At 44.8% G+C, this 21,228-nt stretch overlaps 1 protein-coding gene across 2 annotated transcripts in view; it reads left to right on the plus strand.

The window, feature by feature from the left end:
- Positions 1-21,228, plus strand: part of LOC141272921 (lysosomal alpha-glucosidase-like) — a 352,018-nt gene that overhangs the window by 89,499 nt on the left and 241,291 nt on the right. For both annotated transcript variants that reach the window (XM_073684115.1, XM_073684114.1), the window contains one exon: positions 12,499-12,644. In XM_073684115.1, coding sequence (XP_073540216.1) covers positions 12,499-12,644 — 146 coding nt within the window. The remainder of the gene's footprint in view (positions 1-12,498; positions 12,645-21,228) is intronic.

The raw sequence follows: 21,228 nt of genomic DNA on the forward strand, positions 1-21,228 counted from the left end.
TGCTGTAGCTTTTAATGAGTTCCTGGATCCTGGATGAAGGTATTTTTGACCATTCCTCTTTACAAAACAATTCCAGTTCAGTTAAGTTTGATGGTCGCCGAGCATGGACAGCCCTCTTCAAATGATCCCACAGATGTTCAATGATATTCAGGTCTGGGGACTGGGATGGCCATTCCAGAACATTGTAATTGTTCCTCTGCATGAATGCCTGAGTAGATTTGGAGCGGTGTTTTGGATCATTGTCTTGCTGAAAGATCCATCCCCTGCGTAACTTCAACTTTATCACTGATTCTTGAACATTATTGTCAAGAATCTGCTGATACTGAGTGGAATCCATGCGTCCCTCAACTTTAACAAGATTCCCGGTGCCGGCATTGGCCACACAGCCCCAAAGCATGATGGAACCTCCACCAAATTTTACTGTGGGTAGCAAGTGTTTTTCTTGGAATGCTGTGTTTCTTTGCCGCCATGCATAACGCCTTTTTGTATGACCAAACAACTCAATCTTGGTTTCATCAGTCCACAGGACCTTCTTCCAAAAAGAAATTGGCTTCTCCAAATGTGCTTTTGCATACCTCAGCCGACTCTGTTTGTGACGTGCTTGCAGAAACGGCTTCTTTCGCATCATTCTCCCATACAGCTTCTCCTTGTGCAAAGTGCGTTGTATAGTTGACTGATGCACAGTGACACCATCTGCAGCAAGTTGATGCTGCAGCTCTCTGGAGGTGGTCTGAGGATTGTCCTTGACTGATCTCACCATTCTTCTTCTCTGCCTTTCTGATGTTTTTCTTGGCCTGCCACTTCTGGCCTTAACAAGAACTGTCCCTGTGTTCTTCCATTTCCTTACTATGTTCCTCACAGTGGAAACTGACAGGTTAAATCTCTGAGACAGCTTTTTGCATCCTTCCCCTGAACAACTATGTTGAATAATCTTTGTTTTCAGATCATTTGACAGTTGTTTTGAGGAGCCCATGATGCCACTCTTCAGAGGAGATTCAAACAGGAGAACAACTTGCAAGTGGCCACTTTAAGTAGCTTTTCTCATGATTGCATACACCTGGCTATGAAGTTCAAAGCTCAATGAGGTTACAAAACCAAAAAAAGTGCTTTAGTAAGTCAGTAAAAAGTAGGTAGGAGTATTTAAATTTTGTTTGAATGCAGATTGCACATTTTCTGTTAGTACAATAAACCTCATTTCAAGGCAGAAACATTCCTGTGTCCAACAGTTATTACATATATCAAACTGAAATAGCTGTTGCAAAAACACCAATTTTTATAAAACATTAAGCTTAAGATTAATAGGGGTGCCCAAACTTTTTCATATATTTGTATGTGTTAAACCTTGGATTTCTCAAAGTACTCCCTTTTGCCCTGGTGACAGCTTTTCATGGCATTCTCTCAAGCAGCTTCATCAGGCCAAAAGAGGGTACTTTGAGAAATCCAAGGATTCCAATGAACAGGTATGCCTTGTCAAAAGGTCATTTGTGGAATCACCGCCATTCAGAAAGTGTTTTCAATCATCAGGTGTGTTTTGCAGAAGTTGGTAAACAGTTCCATATAGTGCTGAGCCCTATCCCACAACTGTTTTAAGACAGAATATGGCAAGAGCTACTTAAAGGGGTTGTCCACTACTAAGACAACCTCTTCTTAAGCTAAATGTTCGGCCCTGGTAAAATAAAAACACCTATACTCACCTCCCGTGCCGGCTCTGTCCCAGCGGTGTCAGCACTCGCGGTCCCGGGGCCGTGATGCGTTGGAATGACACATGATGCCCGGTGCCCAGTCAGGGCTGGCATCACTGTCCCTGCCTTTGAACAAACTGAACATGAAGAGCAAGCCAGGGCTTTAGCTGATACCGGATTTCCTCTTCATGTTCATTTTGACAGTAGGTGGGGACAGTGACGCCAGCACTGATTGGGGGTCGGGCACCACGTATCATTCCACTGCTCCACAGCCTTGGGACCCACTGAGCCAGCACAGGATTTGAGTATAGTTTTTTTTTTTTATCAAGGTCAAACATTTAGTTTAAGAAGGAGTTGTCCTAGAACTGGACAACCCCTTTAAAGAGGTATTCCCATCTCCAAGATCCTATCCCAGTATGTAGTAGGTGTAATAATAATAATATTAGCAAATATCTCCAACTAGAAATGTAGTATAGTATTTCTGATTTGCTATTTCTCTTACATCATGTGCAGGCATCACAGGACCTTAGGTATCCATGGTTACGTCCACTAGCAACTAGCTAACTAACTGTGACTTTATCAGTGGATGTAACCATGGATACCCCAGGTCCGTGATGCCTGCACATGAGGAAAGAGATAGCAAATCAGAAAAAATATCCTACATTTTTAATTGGAGATATTTGCTAATATTACTATTATTACACCTACTACACTGCTCAAAAAATAAAGGGAACACTTAAACAACAGAATATAACTCCAAGTAAATCAAACTTCTGTGAAATCAAACTTTCCACTTAGGAAGCAACACTGATTGACAATCAATTTCACATGCTGTTGTGCAAATGGAATAGACAATAGATGGAAATTATTGGCAATTATCAAGACACACTCAATAAAGGAGTGGTTCTGCCGGTGGGGGCCACAGACCACATCTCAGTACTAGTGCTGTCTGGCTGATGTTTTGGTCGCTTTTGAATGTTGGTCGTGCTTTCACACTCATGGTAGCATGAGACGGACTCTACAACCCACAGAAGTTGCTCAGGTAGTGCAGCTCATCCAGGATGTTACATCAATGCGAGCTGTGGCAAGAAGGTTTGCTGTGTCTATCAGCGTAGTGTCCAGAGGCTGGAGGCGCTACCAGGAGACAGGTCAGTACACCAGGAGATGTGGAGGGGGCCATAAGAGGGCAACAACCCAGCAGCAGGACCGCTACCTTTGTGCAAGGAGGAACAGGAGGAGCACTGCCACAGCCCTGCAAAATGACCTCCAGCAGGCCACAAATGTGCATGTGTCTGGTCTGCACAAATGGTTAGAAACCGAATCCATGAGGGTGGTATGAGGGCCCGACGTCCACAGATAGGGGTTGTGCTCACAGCCCAACACCGTGCAGGACGCTTGGTATTTGCCACAGAACACCAGGACTGGCAAAGTCGCCACTGGCGCCCTGTGCTCTTCACAGATGAAAGCAGGTTCACACTGAGCACATATGACAGACGTGACAGAGTCTGGAGACGCCGTGGAGAGCTATCTGCTGCCTGCAACATCCTTCAGCATGACCGGTTTTGCAGTGGGTCAGTAATGGCGTGGGGTGGCATTTCTTTGGAGGGCCGCACAGCCCTCCATGTGCTCGCCAGAGGTAGCCTGACTGCCATTAGGTACCGAGATGAGATCCTCAGACCCCTTATGAGACCATATGCTGGTGCGGTTGGCCCTGGGTTCCTCCTAATGCGGAACAATGCCAGACCTCATGTGGCTGGAGTGTGTCAGCAGTTACTGCAAGATGAAGGCATTGAAGCTATGGACTGGCCCGCCCATTCCCCAGACCTGAATCTGATTGAGCACATCTGGGACATCATGTCTCGCTCCATCCACCAACGTCACATTGCACCACAGACTGTCCAGGAGTTAGCGGATGCTTTAGTCCAGGTCTGGGAGGAGATCCCACAGCAGACCATCCGCAACCTCATCAGGAGCATGCCCAGGCATTGTAGGGAGGTCATACAGGCATGTGGAGGCCACACACAATACTGAGCCTCATTTTGACTTGTTTTAAGGACATTACATCAAAGTTGGATCAGCCTGTAGTGTGTTTTTCCACTTTAATTTTGGGGGTGACTCCAAATCCAGGCCTCCATTGGTTAATAAATTTGATTTCCATTGATGATTTTTGTGTTATTTTGTTGTCAGCACATTCAACTTTGTACAGAACAAAGTATTCAATGAGAATATTTCATTCATTCAGATCTAGGATGTGTTATTTGAGTGTTCCCTTTATTTTTTTGAGCAGTGTACATATTGGGATAGGATCTTGGAGATGGGAATACCCCTTTAAGTACAGAGAATTGACAGTGCATCATTATTTTAAGACATGAAGGTCAGTCAATCCAGAAACTTCCTAGAACTTTGAAGGTATCCTCGAGTGCAGTCATGAAAGTCATCAATCTCTATGATGAAATTATCTTTCATGAAGACTGTCCCAGGAAATGAAGGCCAAGAATTTCCTTCAATGCAGAGGATAAATTCATCAGAATTACCAGCCTCAGAAAACAAAAATGAGAGAATGCCAACGGTATTTAAAGCTGTCATTGGATGATGGAGGGGAGGGGTGATTTGCAGAATCTAAGGTTTTACATGTACTCTGATTTGTTTCACACGTTTTCTTACTACTTGTTTCTATATGTGTTCCTTCATGGTTTTACTACATTCAGTCTGAATTTACAGTGTGTACATTCCAATAGGAACAAGGAAAACCATTACACAAACAGACGTGTTCCCATTTTTGATGGGTACTGTATTTTATGGGGAAAAAAGCACACAAATAACCCTCTGTATAGTATAAACAATTGTACAACATGCAAAGCGTCACATAAAGTAGTATTGTACATGCAGTAACATTGATTTCACCAAGTATAGTGGAGGTTTTCACCTTAGGTAGTTAAAGTCAGAACAATTATAGTAGCTTGATACGGTAAAGAAGTGACCAGCAACACATATCTTCTTGGGAGCCACCTTCAGATTAGAAGTTCCAGACGTTATGACTAGTGATGAGCGAGCACTAAAATGCTTGGGTACTCGTTGTGCGAGTCGAGCAAATTGGAATGCTCGAGTGCTCGGACCGAGTAACGAGCCCAATGTAAGTCTATGGGAAACTCGAGCATTTTTACAGCGGCTCCCCCTGGCGGTCTTCAAAGGGACTAAAAATTGCCAAAATCAATGGGAACAGTGCTCAAATGACATGGGAACAGCATGAGGAAGACCCCTAGAAGCATTTCTGACTACCAGGTCACTGCTGTCAACAGCGTTGTCAGAGGTATTACGCCACTTTACGGATTCACAATAAAACATACAAAAATGAAACCAAAATGGATGTTAAGGAACATTCTTTCTAGAGTAATGACTTGTATATAAGGCAAAATAAATAACCAAAAACAAAATTGCTCCTCCACACCTTGGGCTATGTTTACAAGTAGCGTTTTTGATGTGTTTTTGCACTTTTGCATTGCTTTCAACCCACGGTGAAAAAACATTTACCAGTAAATGTCATTTTAACATTTTACAACCTTATCTGGCCATGTGGTGTGTGACACATCATCAGACACTTCCTGTTTCATTTACAATGGAGGGACTCTGAAAGTCACAAAGACTATTTTTATAGGGCCATCAGGAGGCCCTTACTATTCTTAAAGGGCCAGCAGTCGGCTATGCATTGTTGTTCCCATTATTAACAAATGGGTCTCCTATACTGTTATTGCCTCTGCAGTGAAGCAATGGCTTGCAAAAATTTGGAGGAACTCCAATGCCCCTTGCAAGAGACGTAGAGGTCGGAGGGCCTCCTGAAAACAATGTTCCCATTATTAGGAAGTGTGTCTCCCATACTGTTTTGCCTATGCAGTAAGGCAATGGATGTCAAAAATTTGGAGGAACTTCAATGCCCCTTGCAAGAAATGTAGAGATGGGAGGGCCTCCTGCAAAGAATGCTCCCATTATTAGGAAGTGTGTCTCCAATACTGTTTGCCTATGCATTGAAGCAACAGCTGCCAAAAATTTGGAGGAACTCCAAAGCCCCTTGCAAGAGACGTAGATATGTTGATATTGTACATATGGTACATATGGTAGTGATATGGTGGTGGAGGATGAGGATGCAGAGAAGGAGGAGGACAAGAGTAAATATATAAAATCAGGAAGCGTATACCCATGTCTGGGTGTGAAGACAGGGGTGCATGGCAATAGAGTTAGACCGCCCAAAAAAAAGATACTGTATTTAAGTTTATGTTACGCTAATATCATTCGGTGGTGTTGAGAAGTCTGGGCCAATCCAGCCCTTGTTCAAGAGTCAGCCTGTCAGCAATTTCAGTTGACAGGTGGATGCGCCTATTGGTTATAATTCCACCAGCAGCACTAAAAACCCGCTCTGATAAAACGCTAGCGGCAGGGCAGGCCAGGACCTCCAAGGCGTAGAGAGCCAGTTCATCCCACGTGTCCAGCTTGGATACCCAATAATTATAAGGCACAGAGGAATCATGGAGGACATGGGTACGGTCGGCAAAATACTCCCTCACCATCTTCCAAAACTTTTCCTTCCTTGGGAGACTACCCTATGACTCAGGGCCTGCGCGATGGGAGGGTCTGAGAAAACTATCCCAGAACTTTGACAGTGTTCGCCTGCCTCTGCTGGATTGCATTTGTGTCTCTCTTGCCTGTACTCCTTGGTTGTCCAACGAACTGTGACCTCTGCCACTAGCATTTTCAGATGGGAATTTTTTAAATAATTCCGCAACAAGGGCCTTCTCGTATTGCCCCATTTTATTAGGCCTGTCCTGCAAGGGAATAAGAGACAGAAAGTTCTCCTTGTAGCGTGGGTCTAGAAGTGTCACCAACCAGTAATGACTGTCACCCAAAATTTGGACAACGTGAGGGTCTTGGGGAAGGTAGCGTAACATAAACTCCGCTATGTGTGCTAGACTGCAAAGAGGCAAGACTTCCGTGTCCTCACCAAGAGGATGGCTGACCATGCTCTCCTCCTCATCCTCCTCCTCCTCCCTGTCCTCAGGCCATCCACGCTGAACAGACGATATGACAGTTGTACAGGTAGTACCATCTATAGTGCAGGAAACTAGCTCCTGTTCTTCCTCCTCCTCTTCCTCATTGTCACCCAATCCAGGTTGGGATGAGATGAGGCTGGGATGTGTGTAATCACCCTGTATGGTTCCTTGCTCCATCTCATCGTGCTCCGCCTGCAATGCATCCTCTTTAATTGTGAGCACAGAGCGTTTTAGAAGACAGAGAAGCGGGATGGTGATGCTAATTATGGCATCATCACCACTCACCATCTTAGTGGAGCCCTCAAAGTTTTGGAGTATGGTACAAATGTCTGCCATCCATGTCCACTCCTGAGGTTTTATGTGTGGAGTCTGATTTGCATACAGATGGCCTTGTTGATGCTGGTAGTCAACAACTGCCCTCTTCTGCTCACAAATCCTTCCCAACATCTGCAATGTAGAGTTCCAACATGTGGGGACATCACAGATCAGTCGGTGAGCTGGAAGCTGAAAACGCTGCTGAAGCATGGCAAGGGCGGCCTAAGCTGTAGCTGACTTTCTAAAATGGGCACACAGGTGGCGAACTTTGACAAGCAGATACGACAGATCCGGGTAGGGTTTGAGAAACTGCTGAACAACGAGGTTAAGCACATGGGCCAGGCATGGTACTTGTGTGAGCTCGCCTGGCCTCAGAGCTACCACCAGGTTTCGGCCATTGTCACACACGACCATACCTGGCTGTAGGTTCAGCGGTGTCAGCCACAGATCTGCCTGCTCTTTCAGAGCTGTCCACAAATCTTCAGCATTGTGCGGTTTGTCACCTAAGCATTAGCTTCAGCACAGCCTGTTGCCGCTTGGCCGAGGCAGTGCTGCAGTGCTTCCAGCTTGCGACTGATGTGGTCATTTCGGAGATGGAGACTGAAGAGGAGGAGGAGGTGCATGAGCTGTAGACTATGGGGGCAACCCTGATTGACCCAGGGCCCAGAATCCTCGGCGTCGGGAGGATGTGTTCTGTCCCAAGGTCTGACTGGATCCCGGCTTCCACTATATTAACCCAATGTGCCGTCAGCGAGATGTACCATCCCTGCCCACAAGCACTTGTCCACGTGTCCGTGGTTAGGTGGACTTTCGCTGTAACTGCGTTGTTGAGGGCACGGCTAATGTTGTGGCACACGTGCTCGTGTAATGCGGGGACGGCACACTGGGAGAAATAGTGGCAGCTGGAGACCAAGTACTGAGGGATGGCCACCCCCATTAGGTTGCGGAAAGCTTTTGTCTTCATGAGCCTAAAAGGCAACATTTTGAGTGCAAGCATTGCGAAATGTGTGAATTTACTAGTGTGGTCTGTGGGGCGTTGACTGTGTATTTGCGCTTACGTTCCAAGGACTGGGGTAGGGACAACTGAACGCTGCACTGGGACAAGGACGTCGACGTGCTTGCTGATGGTGCTAGTTGAGAGTGTGCAATGACAGGTGCAGGGCGGAAGGCATCATGGCAAGCGCCATGGATAGGGAATTGGCGTGCACGCACAACAGCGGAACAAGCAGTGGTATCACCCGCAGACACTGTTGCTGGACCCTAGGGTTCGGCCCACTTAGTCAGGTGCTTTGCTGCTATTTGCCTGATCATGCTGGTGGTCGTCAGGTTGCTAGTTTTGCTACCCCTGCTGATGCTGGCCTGGCAGGCGGTGCAAATGGCCTTTTTGGGGTTATCTGCAGAGTCTTTAAAAAATAACCAGACTTGGGAAAACCTAACAGTTGTACTGGCAACTTCCGTCGTGTTGGCGTTACTAGGAATGCTTTCCTGCCTTGTGTCTGTGGCCATGATGCTGCTTCTTCCTGCCTGTTGTGGTTCTATGCCTCCCCCCCACCCCTTGTGCTGCTGACTTCACTCTGTATGTCCCCCTGCCGGGTTGGGTCAGTTACTATATCATCTACCACCTCGTCTTCCACTTCCGCACCCTGGTCCTCCTGACTTTCTGGCAATTGTGTTTCATCATCATCATCCACCTCTTGCGACAGTAATTGCACTTTCTCACCATCGCCTTTGTGTGACCGTGGCTGCTCCAATAATTGGGCATCGCTACATGCATTCTCCTCTTGACTCGCTTGAAGCTGGCCGGGCGAGAGGCCCGAATCTACAAATGGAAAATAAACAGCTCTTCTGAGTGTCCAAGTGTGGTATCAGTTGTCTCTGGGCATTCAGCATGGTAGGACGAAGGAGGGTCAGGGTGACAAATATGCAGTCCAGACTCACGGCTACTGAGACTTGACCATGTGGCTAAGTGACTGGAAGCATTATCTGCTATCCAACCAACAACCTTTTGACACTGCTCTGTGTTCAATAGTGGTGTTCTTCGGTCCCCTAGTAATTGGGACAGGTAGGTCGAGCGACAAGATGTGGGTGTTTGTTGTGGCACAATTTCAGCTTGCCCATGGTCACGCCCTTGGCCTCGGCCTCTGCATGCACCATCACCATCACGTCCCCGTCCCTTGCCATGCACCTTGCCCATTTTTAATGGAGGACAAAATTTTCCACGTTTACGAGAAATGGCTGATTTTGGAATGCAGTTATATGTGATACGACTGACAGAGAACCACAATTTTAAATAGCAGGCCTGTAATTTGCTAATACTATCCTTCACAGACACCTAGTGTGAACAGCTTGACCGACACACTACAACGGAGTGAAAATGGAAGAAATGTCTGATTTTGGAACACTCTTATAGGTGTTATGTCTGACAGAGAACCACGATTTTAAATAGCAGGCCTGTTATTTGCTAATACAACCCCTGGCAAAAATTATGGAATCACCGGGCTCGTTGGATGTTTATTCAGTTGTTTAATGTTGTTGAAAAAAAAAGCCGATCACAGACATGGCACAAAACTAAAGTAATTTCAAATGGCAAAGTTATGGCTTTAAGAAACACTAAAAGAAATCAAGATAAAAAATGTGGTACTCAGTAAGGGTAATTTTTTTCAGACCAAGCAGAGGGAAAAAATCATGGAATCACTCAATTCTGAGGAAAAAATTATGGAATCACCCTGTAAATTTTCATTTCCAAAACTAACACCTGCATCAAATTAGATCTGCTCGTTAGTCTGCATCTAAAAAGGAGTGATCACACCGTGGAGAGCTGTTGCACCAAGTGGACTGACATGAATCATGGCGCCAACACAAGAGATGTCAATTGAAGCAATGGAGAGAATTATCAAACTCTTAAAAGAAGGTAAATCATCATGCAATGTTGCAAAAGATGTTGGCTATTCACAGTCAGCTGTGTCTAAAATCTGGACCAAATGCAAACAACATGGGAAGGTTGTTAAAGGCAAACATACTGGTAGACGAAGGAAGGCATCAAAGCGTCAAGACCGGAAACTTAAAGCAATATGTCTCCAAAACAGGAAATGCATAACAAAACAAATGAGGAACAAATGGGAGGAAACTGGAGTCAATGTCTGTGACCAAACTGTAAGAAACCGCCTAAAGGAAATGGGATTTACATACAGAAAAGCTAAACAAAAGCCATCATTAACACCTAAACAGAAAAAAACAAGGTTACAATGGGCTAAGAAAAAGCAATCGTGGACTGTGGATGACTGGATGAAAGTCATATTCAGTGATGAATCGCGAATCTGCATTGGGCAAGGTGATGATGCTGGAACTTTTCTTTGGTGATGTTCCAATGAGATTTATAAAGATGACTGCATGAAGAGAACATGCAAATTTCCACAGTCATTGATGATATGGGGCTGCATGTCAGGTAAAGGCACTGGAGAGATGGCTGTCATTACATCTTCAATAAATGCCCAAGTTTACATTGATATTTTGGACAGTTTTCTTATCCCATCAATTGAAAGGATGTTTGGGGATGATGACATAATTTTTCAAGATGATAATGCATCCTGCCATAGAGCAAAAACTGTGAAAACATTCCTTGAAAGAAGACACATAAGGTCAATGTCATGGCCTGCAAATAGTCCGGATCTCAATCCAATTGAAAATCTTTGGTGGAAGTTGAAGAAAATGCTCCATGACAAGGCTCCAACCAGCAAAGCTGATCTGGCAACAGCAATCAGAGAAAGTTGGAGCCAGATTGATGAAGAGTACTGTTTGTCACTCATTAAGTCCATGCCTTAGAGACTGCAAGCTGTTATTAAAGCCAGAAGTGGTGCAACAAAATACTAGTGATGTATTGCAGTGTTCTTTTGTGTGTTTGTTTTTCATGATTCCATAATTTTTTCCTCAGAATTGAGTGATTCCATGATTTTTTTCCCTCTGCTTGGTCTGAAAAAAATTACCCTTACTGAGTACCACATTTTTTATCTTGATTTCTTTTAGTGTTTCTTAAAGCCATAAAGTTGCCATTTAAAATGACTTTAGTTTTGTGCCATGTCTGTGATCTGCTTTTTTTCAACAACATTAAACAACTGAATGAACATCCTCCGAGCTCGGTGATTCCATAATTTTTGCCAGGGGTTGTACTATCCTTCACAGACACGTAGTGTGAATAGCTTGACCGACACACTGCAACGGAATGAAAATGGAAGAAATGTCTGATTTTGGAACACTCTTATAGGTGTTATGTCTGATAGAGAACCACGGTTTTAAATAGCAGGTCTATTATTTGCTAATACTATCCTTCACAGACACCTAGTGAGAATAGCTTGAGCGACATACTGCAACGGAATGAAAATGGAAGAAATGTCTGCTTTTGGAATACTCTTATAGGGGTTATGTCTGATAGAGAACCACGGTTTTAAATAGCAGGCCTGTTATTTGCTAATACTATCCTTCACAGACACCTAGTGTGAATAGCTTGACTTACACAATGCAACAGAATGGAAAAGGAGGCCAATATTTTCCACGTTCAGTTTAAATTTGTGGATTTTTATCTCTGAAATATGGAACAGATCTGGCTTTATTCTGCAGTGAGAACAAGCAAATGGAGCAGAAAAATTGTGTACTCTGGATTGCTTTTTAAGCAAATAACCAGGATTAAGATAAAAAAAAATTCCCTGGCCCCTGATATCTGGGGCTACGTCTACAAATATCTGTAAGAACAGCAGCAGCAGGAAAGTTCAATGGACACTCTTGCACTACATGCACTGCAGTCTGCCACATACACTGCCTGCCTGCCTAATTCCTGCTATCACCACTGAATATATGCAGCTGGATTAGTCCTCAGAAGGACTGTTAGTTCAGATATATATATATATATATATATATATACATATATGTTGTGGAATACCTATACTAACAGGACGTTCAATGAACCCTCTTGTGCTGTATCATGCACTGCAGTCTGCCACATACACTGCCTGCCTGCCTAACTCCTGCTATCGCCACTGAATATATGCAGCTGGATTAGTCCTCAGAAGTACTGTTAGTTCAGTTGGATATATATATATACACTGCTCAAAAAAATAAAGGGAACACTCAAATAACACATCCTAGATCTGAATGAATGAAATATTCTCGTTGAATATTTTTTTCTGTGCAAAGTTGAATGTGCTGACAACAAACTCACACAAAAATCATCAATGGAAATCACATTTATTAACCAATGGAAAATTTCGGAAAAATTCTGGACACAAGTAATAATGTCTACAAATAGTGTTTTTTTTCATGTACACACACACATTTTTAATAAGATTTTTGTAATCAAAGATTTAATTGCTGTAAACAGAAACTGATCCCATTGTATTTACACTTTATCTATAGATAACTTTTGATATTTGTATGTTATGTATATTCTCTATTATATTTTATTCAAGATAAAAGATCCTGCTCAAAAACGTTATGAAGTTCCAATTGAAACACCGCATGTTAATGGTTCACCAACTAATAAGCAATATGATGTAAAAATCATTGAAGAACCCTTCGGCATAATCATCAATCGGAAGAGTAATGGAGAAAACTTGTGAGTTGGCTTTGTTTTACTGATGTACTGATTACTGGCTGCTTGTTTTGTTCACTATGAAATAATAGTTAAGAGGTCAAGAATAAAAAAATAAGTTAATATTATCTATAAGTCATATAATGGGACAATGAGAAACAAGAGCATGATTAACATCTATGGCCTGAACTGTAACTGTAACTCAACAAGTATTGCAAAGCAGAAATGTATAATGCACTGTAATAAACATATTAATTCCTACATTTTTCTGTAGGAAAATGTAAATTAATTGTAAAATCAGATTATTCGAAACTACATGGTGGGCCATTTATATGGATACACCTAAATTAAATGGGAATGGTTGGTGATATCAACTTCCTGTTTGTGGCACATTAGTATATGGGAGGGGGAAAACTTTTCCAGATGAGTGATGACCATGGCGGCCATTTTGAAGTTGGCCATTTTGGATCCAACTTTATTTTTTCAATGGGAAGAGGATCGTGTGACACATCAAACTTATTGAGAATTTCATAAGAAAAACAATTGTGTGCTTGGTTTTAACGTAACTTAATTCTTTCATGAGTTTTTTACAAGTTTATGACCACTTATAAAATGTGTTCAAAGTTCTGCCTATTGTATTGGATTATCAATGCAACCTTCTTCTCCCACTCTTGACACACTGATAGCAACACCGCAGAAGAAATGCTAGCACAGGCTTACAGTATCCATTGTTTAAGATGCTGCACATCTCATATCTTGATGGTATGGTGTGGTACATGGGGTACAAAGATAGTGGGGCCATTCTTCATCAATAGAAACCTCAATGCCACTGGATATCTGAAATTGCTACATGATGATGTGTCGCCCTCTTTATGCACTGAAGATGGCACATTCCCTGAGTTTTTCCAACAAGATGGTGCACCACCACATTATGGGTGTCAGCTCCGAGCATAGGCGGATTATAATGAGGGCAATCTGGGCTACTGCCCGGGGCTTGGGGCTCCGGGGGGCCATGCCCAGATTGCCCTCATTATAATATGTGGACGCCAATGCGGCACATACCGGTAGGTAGAGGCGGGGGGGGCCCCGGACCGCTCCCCCAGCAGCTGCGCACGGCCGCTGCTTCTTCTTCAGCCGGGCCAGCACTGCACCTGTTAACTTCCCTGTGTGCTGGCCTAGCCGCGTCACAGCTAGGAGACACGGCCCTGTGCACGGCTGTGTCTGCTAGTGTGACATCACACAGTGTGCGCTCTGCACTGCTGCACCGGAGAGGAGCTGGACGACTGGAGCCGAGCCGGGGGATGGTGAGTGATTGAGTGAGTGAGTGAGTGTGTGTGTGCAGGCAGATATCATTGTGTGATGTCTGTTTATATGTATTTTTGTGTTTCAAATGTGTTTATGCGTGTATGTATATGTCTGTACATGTTTGTGTGTGTGCGTGACTGCGTGCGGCCTCCCGCTGTCTCTAGGGGGGCGACGTGCGGCCTCCCGCTGTATCTGGGGGGCGCCGTACGGCCTCCTGCTGTGTATAGATGGCTATGTGCGGCCTCCCGCTGTATCTGGGGGCGCCGTGCGGCCTCCCGCTGTGTATAGATTGCTATGTGCGGCCTCCCGCTGTGTATAGATGGCTACATTCGGCCTCCCGCTGTGTATAGATGGCGCCGTGCTGCCTCCCACTGTGTAAATATGGCTACGTGCGGCCCCCTGCTGTCATAGATGGCTATCTGCGGCCCCCTGCTGTGTATAGATGGCTACGCGCGGCCTCCTGCTGTATCTGGGGGGGCGCCATGCGGCCTCCTGCTGTGTATAGATGGCTACGTGCTGCCTCCAGCTGTATCTGGGGGGTGCCGTGCGGCCTCCCGCTGTGTATAGATGGCTACGTGCGGCCTTCTGCTGTGCATAGATGGCTACATGTGGCCTCTTGCTGTGTATAAATGGCGCAGTGCGACCTCCTGCAGTGTAAAGATGGCTACATGCGACCCCCTGCAGTGTATAGATGGCTATGTGTGGCCCCCTGCTGTGAGTAGATGGCTACGTGCGGCCTCCCGCTGTGTATAGATGGCGCTGTGCGGCCTCCTGCTGTGTGTAGATGGTGCTGTGTGGCCTCCTGCTGTGTATAGATGGCTGCGTGCGGCCTCCCTCTGTGTATAGATGGCTACGTGTGGCCTCCTGCTGTGTATAGATGGCTACGTGCAGCCTCCTGCTGTGTATAGATGGCTGCCGTGCAGCGGCCTGCTGTTTATAGATGGCTACGTGCGGCCTCCTGCTGTGTATAGATGGCTACGTGCAGCCTCCTGCGGTGTATAGATGGCTACGTGCGGCCTCCCGCTGTGTATAGATGGCACCGTGTGGCCTCCCGCTGTGTATAGATGGCTACATGCGGCCTCCTGCCCTCCTGCTGTGTATAGATGGCTACGTACGGCCTCCTGCTGTATATAGATGGCTACGTGCGGCCTCCTGCTGTGTATAGATGGCTACATGCGGCCTCCTGCTGTGTATAAATGGCTACGTGCGGCCTCCCGCTGTGTATAGATGGCACCGTGTGACCTCCCGCTGTGTATAGATGGCTACGTGCGGCCTCATGCTGTATATAGATGGCTACGTGCGACCTCATGCTGTGTATAGTTGGCTACATGCGGCCTCTTGCTGTGTATAGATGGCTACGTGCGGCCTTCTGCTGTGTATAGATGGCGCCGTGCGGCCCCCTGCTGTGTATAGATGGCTACGTGCGGCCTCCTGCTGTGTATAGATGGCTACGTGCGGCCTCCCACTGTGTATAGATGGCGCCATGCGGCCTCCCGCTGTTTAGAGATAGCTACGTGCGGCCTCCCGCTGTGTATAGATTTATAATCCATGCAGTGTTCCTCTGGAAATTTAAATATGCAAATTTCCATTTCAGAGAGGAAAAGGACAGAAACCCTAATGCCACCTATTCGATGTTCAAATACTAAAAGTCCATATTGACCCTCTAAAGTGCCTTGCAACATGACTTAGTATAAAAATTCAAACCAGAAAACTCTGTTTGAAGGCACGTGTTTTGGGGTGTTTGGCCCTCATTGGGGCAAAGCAGTGGAGGCAATTTGGCTAGGTAGGAGGCTTTTGACAGGGGTTCTAAGGGGTAAAGTTTCTCCTTGTCTTGTGGAGAGTGCCAAGTCATCAAATTGAGATTTATAGGCCATGCAATGCTCCCCTGAGAATTTGCAAGGTCTCCCTTGTGAATGGAGAGCTAGTGAATATGTGTGACCACTGCTTTATCCATTGTCTATAAGAGTGGTGGTCACACATGCTCACTACTATTCCATTCTCAAGGGGGACTTTGAAACCCTCTGTTCTTAGGATCAATGGGTGTCTCAACACCCTCAATGGTCCCCATGGTCCTCAATACAGTATAATGCACCCCATGGTTCTCCATACAGTATAATGCACCCCCATGGTCTTCCATGCAGTATAATGCAACCCCATGGTCCTCCATATAATATAATGCACCCACCATGGTTTTCCATACAATACAATGCACCCCTTATGGTCCTCCATACAATATAATGCACCCCGTTGCCCTCTATACAATATAATATACCTCCCATACTCTATTATGGCCACCAGTCACTGATTTAAAAAAATAAATACAATACTCACCCCTCCTCATTCCACCCTATGCTCCAGTCTCCTCAGTGTGCGGTGTGTAGCGCCGCACATCTCACTCAGAGCAGCGCTATAATGATGTAATCACGCCCACTGCTCTGACATGTCAGACGCAGAGGGGGAATGATGGAGGTGGAAGCACTTGCTGATGCTCCCTCCTCCATCATCATTGCTCACGCTGATGATGGAGGAGGGAGTGTCAGCAGACGCCTCCAGCCTTCCACTCCCATCATTCTATGTGGGTGCTGTCAGGCAGAGGGGATGCATGGTGCGGGAGCTTAGACCAATTTCTCCACCAGATAATACCCTATTGTGCTTGGTATCTTCTCATCTTTCTTGAATTTTTTTTAGCATATAACAGAAATTGGTAAAGTTTGAGGTTTATTCATACATCGTGGTCATATCACATTTTTTGCTGCATTTTTAAAAAACCATGTCAATAATTCTACTGCTATGCAAAAATTATAGACAATTGTGACAAAAAAAATTGTTTTAATGACCATTAGTGATGAACGAGCATGCTCGTCACTACTCGCTACTCGCCCGAGCATCACAGTGCTTGAGATGCTTGTTACTTGGCGAGTATTTTTTGAATGTTCGGGCAGGAGCTTGAGTCCCCGCCCCGCATGTTTGGTGCTTTTTAGGCAGCCAATTAACATGCAGGCATTTCCTGACAGTCACTGTAATGCTGTAGCCATGTTGATTGTGGCATTACAGTGATTGGCTGGCCGCATAGTGTCATCAGGTCTATATAAGACCCGGGACCCTATGCTCGTCACAGTCTACCGATCAAACAGACAGAGTAGAGAGAGCTGCAGCTGAGCGAGGGAGAGAATTGGCGCTTATTTTAAACAGGGATTCCACACCTCTATTAATAATTTCATCTACACTAACAGTCATTGTAAGGGTCATTCTGATTAATACTGCTGATAGAAATAGTTAGGCAGAGTTTGTGGAGACCTAGTATAGTACAGAATAGGGAGCATTGCACGTTCTTTCTGCTGCTGCTGCTCATATCAATAGCCCTATATATCAGGACTAATAATATTCTTTTTGCTCTTAATTCTGATAATTTTGGTGAAAAACAATATAATACACCATTTTTACTGCTCCATTTGCTTGTTAACAGCACACAGCCAGATTTGGTTGATTTGAATAGCATTGCTGTATTGTGGAAGCAGAGAAACTTGTCCATCATCTCAGGTGGTCAAATCATACTGCAGTATGAATCCTGATTTTTTTTGGAAGCTGCCAAATAGTATACTCCATTTGAAGTGTGACAGTTATGCATTGAAAATATATCCAGACTTGGCCACTGACCAATAGCATCGCTATACCGCCACGGCATAAGAAATTGGTCATCAGACGTGATCAAATATTACTGCGGTAATAATCCTTACATTTATTGCAAACTGCAAAATATTATGCTCCATTTAAAATGGACAGGAAAGTGGACATGATGCTGATGGTGCACACAGAGGCTGAGGCCGTGGGCAAGATGAAACTGTGCCTGCTGAGGGAGCACAACAAGCACCCACATCATGTCGATCTACCTTCCTGTCCCACTTTATAGGTGGCCGCGGAACACCACTCTTGAAGCCAGACAAGTGTGAAAAGGTTGATGGTTGGATAGCAGATAATGTTTCCAGTCAGTTTGCCACCACCCTGTCTTCCACATGATCCAGTCTCAGTAGCCGTGAGTCTGGACCACATATTTCTCACACTGATCCTCCTTCCTACCACCATGCTGAGTGCCCGGAGACAAGTAATCCCACACTTGGACACTCTAAAGAGCTGATCATATTTCCATTTATACATTCTGGCCTCTCACTCTGTCCGCTTCAAGCAGGGCATGAGGAGATCGCATGTAGCGATGCCCAAATATTTGAGAAACCACAGTCACACGAAGGCGATGGTGGGAAAGTGCAATTACTGTCACAAGAGGTGGATGATGATGAGACACAATTGCCAGAAAGTCAGGAGAAGGACCAGGGTGCGGAAATGGAAGACGAGGTGGAGAACGATGAAGTCACTGACCCAACCTGGCAAGGTGACATGCATAGCAAGAACAGTAGTGCAGAGGTAGAGGGAGCCATAGCACCACCAGAACAATCAGTGAATGTGAATAGCGGTATCAGAGCGACAATAACAGGGCAAAAATTAAATTAAAATAACTGGTTTATTAACACACAATGCGTTTCGGTGGACAGGGCCACCTTCATCAGGATGGAATACGTCCTCCCAACACTGAGGATTGCGGGCCCTAGGTCAATCAGGGTTTCCCCTGCATTCTACAGAAGCTTCTGCGCCTCCTCCTCTTCAGCATCCATCTCCGAAATTACCTCATCAGTTGCAAGCTGGAAGCACTGCAGCACTGCCTTGGCCAAGTGGCAACAGGCTCTGCTGAAGCTAATCTGCTTAGGTGACAAATTGCACACCTCTGCAGAGTTGTTAGTGCCTCCGGGGGTATTATAACTAATAGGCGCATCCACCGGTCAGCTGAAAATGCTGACAAGCTGACTCTTATCAAAATGAGCAAAGGCTAGATTGGGCCAGACTTCTCAACACCATCAGATGAAAGCAGTGGAACATAAACTCAAATCCAGTGTTTTTTTTTTAGGGGGTCTATTCCCATGCACCCTTCACACCCAGACATGGGTATACACTTCAGGATTTTGTCTACTTTATGTCATCCTCCTATTTTTAGAACTATTTTTAGAGGCCTTCCTCTAACATTCTATAAAATACCAGGGGTAAATGGTTTTCAGCCCATGCTGGAAAAAAAATTATGACTGAGGACTTCAACTACGTCTCTTCAAATTGGTATTGGAGTGCGTCCTAATTTTTGGTAGACCTTGCACTTACTGCATATGCAATAACAGTATAGGAGACCTACTCCTTAATAATTTTTAATGCAATTTTTCGGAGGCCCTTCACTATGTCTCTTCAAATTGGTATTGGAGTGCATCCTAATTTTTTGGTAACCCTTGCACTTAACTCATAGGGAAGGCCAATTTAAATCGATTCTATATTCTACAATACTACCTCTCTTATCTGCAATTCATATACGGATGAGTTAGCGCACCATGGATGACGTATTACACGCATCCAGACAGGGATTATTGCCTTATATTCCTTAATGCTACAACCAAGCAAAAAACATCTATTTTATTTCCTATTGATACCGCTGTTAGCTGCATTTAGACTAGGGATAGGTGCTAGGTGGTAAAATCTGCTGGAAATGAGTGTTCATTCTGGTCTCATACATCTCTTCCACAGTCCATAACTAGTTTGTTTTTTTTTCCATACATTCATTGACCAATTCATAATTTTTACAGTGATCTGTAGTCAGAAATTCATCGATGCAGGCAGGGTTGCTTGCGTTCCTCCACAATTTGGTGCTGCCACGTACCAAAAAACTGTTCAGAGCTAGTTAAAATCTATTTTTTATTCTACAATTCTATCTCTCTTATCTGAAATTCGAGTATGGGTGAGCTATCGCAGTATGGATAGCGTATTACACAAATCCAGTCAAGGATTATTTCCTTATACTGCATGCTGCAAAGAAATATATATATATATATATTCTATTCCCTATTGATACTGCTATTAGCTGCTTTTACAATAGGGACAGGTGCTAGGTATCATCAGCTGGAAATGAGTGTTCATTCTGGTTGCATATATCTCTGGCACTGTCTATAACTTGGTTGCTTTTTTTCCAAAATTTATTGACAGATTCATGTTCTTTAATACAATCTGCACTCAGAAATTCATCAAAACAGGCAGGTTTGCTTGCGTTCCTCCACAGTTTGGTGCTGCAACGTACTAAAAAAACTGTTCGAAGCCGGTTAAAATACATTTTTTATTCTACAATATTACCTCTCTTATGTGAAATTCGTGTACGGGTGAGCTATCGCAGTATGGATAGCACATTACACGAATCCAGCCAGGGATTATTACCTTATACTTTGTGCTGCTGTTGGGAAAAAAAAACTATTTTATTCCCTATTGATACCACTGTTAGCTGCATTTACAATATGGATAGGTGCTAGATACCATCAGCTGGAAATGAGTGTTCATTCTGTTCACATACATATTTCCACAGTGCATAATGTAACATCCCTGGTGGCGTGCTTGCATGGTGCACCACTTCCCACCATGCAAGACCGCAATCTTACCTGTCAGTCCATGCTGCACTCTTTGCTCCAGTACCTGCTCTGTCCATGTCTCTTGTCTGATTGCTTAGGGCGTCGGCGCGGCTTTCTGCTTGTTCCTTATAGCTACTGTGTGCACAGTCCTAATGCATCCCCAGCCTATTGCTGTGAGTCACTGGATACTTAAACCTCATCCACCCAGTAGGAGGTACCTGAGCATCACTTTCTTACAGTCTGTATTCTGTGCAACTGTTAGTTGCCAGGTCTTGTCCTGACTCTAGTCTGTCCGCCACCCTGGGGGCTGAGTACCCAGGGCCTTTTCCTGTACCTGTGACTTCTAGTCTGTTTCCGCCACCCTGGGGGCCGAGTACCCAGGGCCGCTACTTGTATCTCTGACTTCTAGTCTGTTTCCGCCACCCTGAGGGCTGAGTTCCCAGGCTCTTTCCTGTATCTTGTTCCCGGTTCAGTTCCTGTCTGAACAGTGTCCTAGCCCGTTACTTGTTTCTCTCTATGTCCGTACCTTCCCTTTGCCTGCAGTGTCTGAACCTGCACCTAACTCCAACTCGTTGTCTCTGTACTTCTGTTTGTGAGTTTTGTGTCCACTCGCTACTTCATTGTAAGTACCTTGTGTGTATCTGGTTCTACTTGTCCCCTTTCCCTGCCTTCGTATCTACCTCCTGTGTTCTAACCATCTTCCTGTATATTCCAGTCTGTTCCATGTGAACAGAGCCCTGTCCTGTCTGCCTTCACCTGCGGTTCTATTCTGCTCTGCTTGTTCACCGCTCCGGCGGTTCCGCTCTGCTCCGCTCTGC

The sequence above is a fragment of the Phyllobates terribilis genome, unplaced genomic scaffold, assembly GCF_046119375.1.
Source record: "Phyllobates terribilis strain yellow unplaced genomic scaffold, ASM4611937v1 Scaffold_5__5_contigs__length_657084704, whole genome shotgun sequence".
NCBI lineage: Eukaryota > Metazoa > Chordata > Amphibia > Anura > Dendrobatidae > Phyllobates > Phyllobates terribilis.